The 9,296-nt window shown below is 36.6% G+C and overlaps 1 protein-coding gene across 1 annotated transcript in view; it reads right to left on the reverse strand.

Annotated features, from left to right (window-relative positions):
- Window positions 1–1,793, reverse strand: part of LOC140162314 (cholecystokinin receptor-like) — a 112,505-nt gene extending 110,712 nt beyond the window's left edge. Inside the window, exon 1 of the mRNA XM_072185548.1 lies at window positions 1,543–1,793. Within this exon, the coding sequence (XP_072041649.1) occupies window positions 1,543–1,672 (130 nt within the window). The 5' untranslated portion in view covers window positions 1,673–1,793. The remainder of the gene's footprint in view (window positions 1–1,542) is intronic.
- Window positions 1,794–9,296: the final 7,503 nt, after the last annotated feature.

Raw genomic sequence — 9,296 nt, forward strand, 5'->3', positions numbered from 1 at the left:
TATTGACGTATAATCTCGGCCGTATCTGATATAGAGTGTAAAGACATCCGACATACTCTAGTAGTGTCTGCTCAATTTATTAAAGCTTCAACCAAACCTTACAACACCATTGTGTCAAAGCCAAAATGTGTGTATGTTTGTATGTGATAATTGACTGTCACGGAAAGATCCTTTTAAAATATATATTGTTTTGTGAATAAGGAAATGTTGTTGTATCAACATTAAGTTTACAAAGTCTAACTTTAATGTCAGAAATAATAAAACATGCCTAAATTAATATCATTAGCAGCTCATTTCTATCAATCCATAAAGTGGATTAACGTAGATCTTTATTTAACAAATCAAAATATACAAGCAGACACTTTAAAATAAATAAATAATTATGATGTACCCTGCATACAGGGCGTAACATATATGTTACATTTTTAAATACTTTTTCCGCCAAAAGATGTTTGTTTCATTATTATTTGTTCAAAGCAGGATATTTGTTCAAGTCCGGATTTTTTTAAATTCTGTATGATTTAGAGCTTTTGTGTAACAGTGACAATCAATTTACAGGAGCTCGATTCAACTGATCCATTTCTATACATGAAGTCATATGACAAGAGTGAACCAAAATGATTTCACATTACTTTATTCAACTCATCATATCTTAGAATGTAGACACTTTCAGGAATGGGATTAATGTCAATGGTTGAGTAATTATTCCGCCTTCTAAAGAAGACCCGTATATTTGTAATACTGTTCTTTGAATGGTAGCACGTTAGGGTTTAGATGCACGCTGTTTTCTTGAAAGAATTAATAGTTTGAACTAATCATTATTAAAATCAATTAACCACTCATCGCAGTTCTTGACCTTAAGACAAGTCCTTGAAACCATCCTGGCTGCAACAAGTTAATTGTCACTTAGCACAAGGCAATGCGTGGTACAACTACATAATGCATGCCTGATGGCACAGACCACTCGTATCAGAAACAGTTATTATTCCTGACTCCTTTGGGGACTTATCCTTCATATTCATTAGGAATGAAACCTCTTTATCTTGGAGGTTTTAAATTGTTTACCGAATTTTAATTCTATTTTTGTTTCTATTCCTAGTCAATACGAAATAAAGGTCAGTCGCCTTTCAGACCGGGAGGGTGGGGCTATGGTGTGAAATTGGTGACAGAGTGTCCCCTACCCCTCAGAAGGGCACTCAACTTTAGAAGTGACGGTATGTGCCTGTCAATAGCCCCCCCCCCTTTTTTTTAGGTGCGGCTACCCAATTACCCCCTTTTTCTAGAATTGCATCATCAAAATATAAAATAATGCGGAAACTTTCAAATTCTCTTATTTAGCACATTTGTATTGGAAATTTGGAAAATTTTGGAACAGTCAAGAAATAGAATTTTACTCCATTTTTCCCAAATTTTCTGAAACCTGTTACGCCAGAATAACGCGCTTATACGGGGTTAACTAAACATTTAGTTAGTCATCATTCATTTAGCTAGTAACCTATTTGAAGACAAATTGTCGAAACATAAAGACAAACCAGTACTTACACATTGCTGGTCCAAGCACCCATTCCATTGGCTTAAATGTTTCCAGTAACCCCGATGGTATACAAAAAATGAGCACCATTAAATCCGCTATACATAAATTCACTAGAAAGTAATTAGTAGAGCTCCTCATATCGGCATTCTTCCATATCACAAAGGCAACTAAAGCATTGCCGCTTACACCAAAGAAAAATAGTAATCCATACGTTATACTAGCGAACACTAAAATAGACGTTGCTAAGTTGTCGGTACCATTTGCACATATATCAGAGCCAAAGTCGTATAAAGTAGAAAAGTTTTCGTTAGCAGAGATATTTACAGCGTATGTTTCAATGGTTTCACGATATCCATATGCAGGCTCCATTGTATTGAAAAGATTGATGACAATTCTAACAGATACTCAGTTATTGAATGTCGAAATTTAGTGTTAATAATTCATTGATGATATTATCGATTCCAAAATATAGTACTGGTGTTGCAATTTTGCGAAGTTATGATTCTTCTATTTATCGTTTAAAAATCACGCGGTTAAAATCTACGCAGAAATATAGGTTTCTGTATTCCTTGCACTTTATGAAGTACTTACACAACAATATCAAAAGGAAAATCAATAGAAGCAATTGTTGTTGAACAATTCCAATTATTCAATACACAAAAGGCAATTATAAGCTACTGACAAGGGAAATAGAGATGAAATCACTACTGAAATTTTCAAAGTATCAATGTCGATGCTCCGCTACTTATTTCCATCAACTGTTTCCGAGAATAATTTTAGAACACAGTGATCATATAATCCATATTCTGTATACTAATAATTTCAAATCTAACAAAATATCTCCCGAGATATATCAGCAAACGTTGCAGACTATAATGTAAAGTTGTTCGTTGAGTCGAGAGACAAAAAGAAAAGAAGAACTGTTGCTGCAGCAGCGCATGAATGCCATTTGGTATTAAATCCCGCAGAACTAAGCTGACAATGCAAGTCTTCGTCGTTGCTTACACAAATAGCTTATCAGTTCATCCCAGTCGGCAGTGTCACACTTTTCTGCGTCGATGGGTTCCGATGAAAGACACCTTTATTGTTGCGATTGTTGCCTGCTGCAGAGATTTTAGCACCGAATTGAAACAAATATGTTGAAATCGTCAAGTTTTTACATTATAAGAATAAAAAAACTGATCTTCAAATAATTTCAAATTAGTTCAATGGAACGTTTTTGGTCATTTTCAATGTTAAAATGTTACCTTATAATTATCTTGCCATTGTTTGATTTTAATAGCCACGTGTACACACTCGTAAAATTATACTGCACATGTGCAGTCCAAAAAGTTGAATCGTATTCCCGCGCAATTGGCCAATAAGTCAATAAGCGATGTTATCTGCAACAATGGAGGATTAGTAGCTGATAATCAGATATATTTCTTTCCACTTTGATAACGCTATTTCTAAATGCAGCAGCTCACAGTAAATGACATCTTCCTGTAATGTACATACAGTATATGTTTATTTGTTTTGTATTTATTGAATATCGTCAGCAGATAAGACAGTTCCAGACTTTACTGCCAATACAAGCCTTAACACAGTACCATATACTCTAATCTCAATGCTATTTCATGAGGATGGTTTTTAAAGAGGGCGCTAATGCACAAAATAGTTCAACAATATGCAAGTAGTGGTACACACGCATCGATCCAAAATATGCTGCTGAAACAACATACCGATTATGAGTTGTAACAAATATTCACAATGTTGTAGGTAACCGTGTTGTAAATAATATTAATAGAGGTCGCTATAACTACCAAAACACCAAAGTAATCATTGCCAGTCGTGTAAATGTTGCCACCAATGTTCAACTATTTGTTTTCAATATGGTCTTCATGATTGTCTATCATTGGATTGACTATTGTATAAGCACCAGAGTTGATATTGTTTACATTTAGATTATCATCTCAGCGTACAATAATAAGCAACTGATGTTTAATAAATATTTAATAAATACATTTTGAAAGAGAACTAAATAATACTTTAATGAAACCAACGTTATAAATTATATATGTGTTTGGTATCAATTAAAAGTGTTATCATACTTTGTTTCTCTTAGTTGACAATACATTGTCCACCTGCATTACTCCTTTTTTACTCATATCATGTAATTCTTTCATAGTTTCACCTACATTAAATACATTGTAGCCATTGCACATTTTTCCAAAAAGTGGTCGCACACATTCGTCAGTTCTTCAAACATAATCGTACTAATTACCACATACTAATGAACCTGAGATAATTATCAACCGGTGTTTGTGATAATAAGAACTACAGAGGGCGGCATTACTTACAGACGTTATTTTGCCTAATGTCGCTGGTTGCGCTCGTTCAATGATCATCGATTTTAATATACTGACATGGATCATATCCAAAGCGGTAAGGGCTTTGATCGGAAAGGTGCGGGTTCAAGCACGGGTGATGTTATCGTACTGAGTGTACATAGTAAGGTCCTTCAATTATATTGTTTCTCTCCACCTTGATTCAGTGGCGTAACTCCTATGGGCTCTGGGGGCCGCGCCCCGGGCCCCCGGCTAAGGGGCACCCTGGCCAGGCCTGGATACACATGCATTTCGACACGATAATACTTTGTTATAGGAACGAAGTGGACACCTTTACCTACCATGGAGAGAATTAATCTACATTTGGGTGCCCCCCTCAACACAAAATTTTCGCACGCTTCGCGCGCAGTGCACCTTAACTTGTCATTTGAAAGACCGAAATTCAACTTGATTATACCAAATTAGTGGTATTTAAGCCTGACATTTCGCGCGCTCGCGCGCAATTGTTTTAGGAAGAAGGGGTATTTTGTACTCTTGCTCCCTGGCGCCACAACATCTAGCTACGTCACTGCAGCTAGTGATAAATCTTGAAAAGTAAAGCCATTGGAGAAGATGAAAACATTTTTTGTTAACATGAAGTTCATTGAAACATGAAATTAATCAAGGGCATAGCAAGCTTTCTTGGTCGGGGGGGGGGGGGGGGGGGGTAATATTTGAGGGCAAAAACGAAAGCAATTTTGCGATTGCATAATTTTGACCCGGTATTTTCAGAGGGAATTATACATATACCGGTTTTCTTAGAGAGAGTATGTACATTTAAGTCTTTGATCTTCCCAAAAAGGCTTTATTGAGACAATGTGCGGGCTTAGCGAGCAAAATGTTTGTATTTTACGCTATTTGGGCCCATGATCTGGGTGGAAAGGGCTTATACTTTGATCAGCTCCTAATCGGCGGGCCTTATAACATCGCGGATTAATATCAAAATATTTTACTTTGAGAATTGTTTTGTCACACCTCTCCAGAAGCATCACAAATTACTAATGCAAGTCCTATACTTTGTCTACTTTCTTTAACACACAAAATATAGGCCGGACAGGTCAAATAATGGCTCTCTTAACGTGGGTCTACTTTTGGCGTAGTGGTAAAAGCCTAACAAGTCCCGCCTATTACGAGCTGATCAAAGTATAATAGGGACATTGTGCGCGCGAGCAGCGCGCAAATCTTTGTATTTTGCACTATTTTGGCCCATGATCGGGATGAATTTTGGTGGAAAACGGGCTTCTTGTCCCTTTTCTTTTCCTTTGCGTTCCTGATTTTCTCTTTCAATTTTTGTCGGAAGAGCACTTTTCTCTTTCATTTTTTTTTTGTCCGGGTGGGGGGCTTTGCACCATGCACACCATTGGTAAGGGGCACCCGATCTACTATCGCCCCCGGGCACCCTGAACCAAAGTTACGCCACTGCCTTGATTAGCTAGCTGAATAACATATAGTGCTGACTCGTGTTGCCAGAGTAGTGACACCCAACACCCCCCCCCCACCACCCCCCACACACACACACACCCACACCACCCCACACACACACCCCCCACACATGAATGGTTCTCGGGCACCTCTACGGGTATTTGTCTGGCAAATGGGGACCCTGTACTTTCAAATGCGGATGTGTTTTTCGTGATGTTCTGTGCCTAGCCTGTGACGTTGACACGTTTTACACAAATTAAATACATTTTATTTCACAATGGGAATTGATTTGTATATGGTCGAATCCAACCAAAAGTGTCCACGGGCCAAAAATAAAAGTCCGAAATAAAAATGTCTCCACAATCTTTTCCTTTTGCACATTGATTGATGACATATTGGCCTTATAGGAACCAAAAGTGCCATTACTAATCTTGAAAAATAAATCCAGGACGTGTGATAATAAATGTGATATCAAAACCCAATGTTACCTACGAATACCACTAGGATGCTTTCACTATCGCAATACTAATCAACCCAAAACAAATGGAATATTCCCATTAACGCTTTTTTCGTGTAATGTAGACCACAGGGTGTCAGGAAAATGCTAGCTCAACCAGAAAATATTTGTTTTTATTTTTATAACACGATCAATATGATCTTAGTCAATTTATGCTAGTTTATTTTTGAAAATGAAGTTTAGGTCAGTTTCTGTATTTTATTTATCAAATGAGTATGAATCAATTTACACATTGTATAAGAACGAGTAGGATATATGTTTTCAAGAATATTAGGAATTATACGCATACACCTAACGCTTTATACAATGAAAAGGTGAAGAAACCCGGGTATTCGTAGGTAACATGAGCGATTTAACAATATCTATATTGAGTTTAGAGGTTTAAATTTTGCTATTATGGTAATGAATTAATAAAATGGTAGTTTTTAGATCTGTTTCAGATGGTACGTCCAAATGAATAAATGCTATTACCTCAGATCAAACATATTTTGATGCTTTTAGCAAGATTTTGACCCCTTCATTTTGATATACAAGTAGTTAATCAGCAATTTTACATAATAAATAATTGTTGAATGAATCCGTATATGGGTAATAATAGTGTCCTGGGGTACCGCTTAAAGTTTTTGACAATTAATTTCCATTGGTAAGGACACTTCATTACACATGTCATGTATTATGCTGTATTCGTAAGTAACATTTCAGTATTTGTAGGTAAGAATTAGACTTTTGGTGGATATCGCAATCAAAACTTCATTTTATAAAGCACTTTGAATGTATTATTTTCTTTATGTGCGTTTATTGATACTTTAGACCCTATCATGTATTAATAATGTCGGTTCACAGCGGTTGAAAGAGGATTGAAGTAAGAAACAAAGGCACTAAAGTGACTTTAATTTGCTTAATTGCACACAAATCGCTTAAAACCGTTATTGCAGACTTGTGAAGTCCATCTTGGAGTCAGTTACGTCTTGTGGCCTTTCGTTTGAGGGCAACTACAATTAGCTTTATACCAGGGTCCATCACTGTGTTGTCTAGATCATGAGACAATGAGAACAGTCGTTTTTTCCATGGTATTCGTGGGTAACCTTGGCGAAAACGTCAAAAGTTAGCTTCGAATAAATCAATTTGGACACAAAGTACTCAGAAAGCAGAAGTTCGGTAAACATTTAAAATGAAGCACACATGACAGTTGACAAATCCAAGTATTTATCCCTTCTAATCTTTTTTGAATCTGATTTTTCTTTCAAATGAGCAGACCGTCGTCTATTTCAGTACATATTTTCAACAATTAAGCCGTATTCACTTTTGCATGGTGGGCATGTATGTGAATTCGCAACTTTCATTGACATATGATTTGATAGCAAACATACAGGCCTTCGTTATGTACCAATATGGGCATTGGCATGAATGTCGGTGTTTCACAATACTGTCATGATGTCAAATTGTATTCGTAGGTAACATTCGGTTACCGAAATTTACCTACGAATACTTGCTTTTATTGTTGACATCTCAGAAATATTTAAACGCAGGCTATTGAAACTTGGTAGAAATAAAGAGTGTATTACCCTGCACCTATTGCTTAACTATTGTTTACTATTCTCTCAGTTTGTGGAAATGACACAGCTTTTAACATGTATTCGGAGGTAATGCATATTTTTTACCAAACCTACCTTTGTGCCATTTAGGATTTCTGGCAGCTAAACACAATAATAAAGATGTCCGAATGCAATGCATTTCAGTATTGGACATATCAAAGCTTGTATCAATTGCGCATTTATTAGTGATTTCCATTTTTAAGATATATCTAGTGCTGTGAAAAATTGTATTCGTAGGTAATGTAAAAAAATACCACTCAAAAAATTATCACAAAAAAATCATAATTATGTACAAATATGTGAAAAATTGAACAGGCAATCTTTGAATACACACCTTTCAGGAAATCAATTTAGATTCAATCCAATGACTTCATTTCATAACTGATTTAGATGTTTTTAAAAATACTTTAAGAAATATTTTGAAAAAATGGGTAAAAATAGCATGTTTTGGGGTCTCTGTGTCTAAGTTTTTCACAGAAGGGGTCTTATTATATATGGCGCGAAGCGTATGATCAGGGCGAATAAACACAATACAAAAACGAATGCCAATTGATTAATACTTTTAAGTTATGGCCCTGAACATGCCGTGTACACTTTTCGTTGGATTCGACCATATCTATAGAGCCCTTGCATATGACGTATCATCCCGTAAATATGGCGGACTACTCAAATGCATTCAACAAAATCATGATTGCAATCTACTGTGACAGTTCGTCTTACACACATAACCCTGCACTACGATCAAATAGGTTGATGACAACATTTGATTGAATGGACTGCACTCCGCCATAACTACGGTAAAGGACACTGGCTCAAATCCTTTGTTTGGAGCCAATCGATAATTTCATGCAGGGCCTCTACAGGGGACGCACTCTCAAATACATTATTATTAGGCGGATTTGCACGGTCAATTACACATCTCCGCTAAACGGGGCTGTCCATGATTGCGGTAACATATACGGTTGGAATGTAAACTTTCATAGAAATGCTCTTGTTACGGCAACCACAACACTCCACCACCAACAACCACATACACAACAATCTCCTCTAAGAGAAACAGGTCCAAGTCAAAAGGAAAGAAGATCCGTTACACCCGACTTGATATTTTGACAGTTTGAGCTTTTGAAAACATAGTTGTATATTTAAGTGTTTTTAAAAATGTAATCTGAGCTTAGTTGAGTTTCTAATTAAATTAGAGAGCTTGCGGAATGAAGTTACTGGAACTTTAACGGCAACTTCAAAAATATCGATTCGATTTCTTGCTCAACTTCACTTCAACGCGAACGTCAGATTGGGTTTCTGTACCAACAGCGTCTTGTTGTTTAAACTAGGGGAAGTGTATCAATGGGTGATCAAAAGAAGGGTATGTAAAAGCGACTGCATCAAATTTCTCCCTTTTGTTTGCTGAAGTGGTTTGTTGGTAACACTTATTACAATAGGCGCTTAGTTTGAATAAACATGGATTACATCTCTTGGCGATGACCAATGCAATGGGAATAAGGCCTATGTTATGAGCTATACGCTAATATTATACTTCTAAACATGTTTCAATTAAATATTCTTGTGATATGCCTATTATTGTCCCGGATTATTATAATAAAAGCTCAATTATTATTCCAGTAAACGTCAGCTTTGTCAATTTTATATTTCCATCAGGACACAAGCCCATTTTATCTGTTTGCTCTCCCTAGTCCCCCCCCCCCACCACCATCACCACCTCCCCATATCATCCCCTCCCTCCATCTATTCATCTATCCTCACTTTCCCACTCCCCAGTGGCGTTGCCAGGAGTTTTCTTTTAGGAGGGCAAGGACTCCTCTTTGCATTCTGATCGAATTAAATATATCTCCCCGAATGATCCT

Source organism: Amphiura filiformis, chromosome 10 (genome assembly GCF_039555335.1).
Source record: "Amphiura filiformis chromosome 10, Afil_fr2py, whole genome shotgun sequence".
Taxonomy (NCBI): domain Eukaryota; kingdom Metazoa; phylum Echinodermata; class Ophiuroidea; order Amphilepidida; family Amphiuridae; genus Amphiura; species Amphiura filiformis.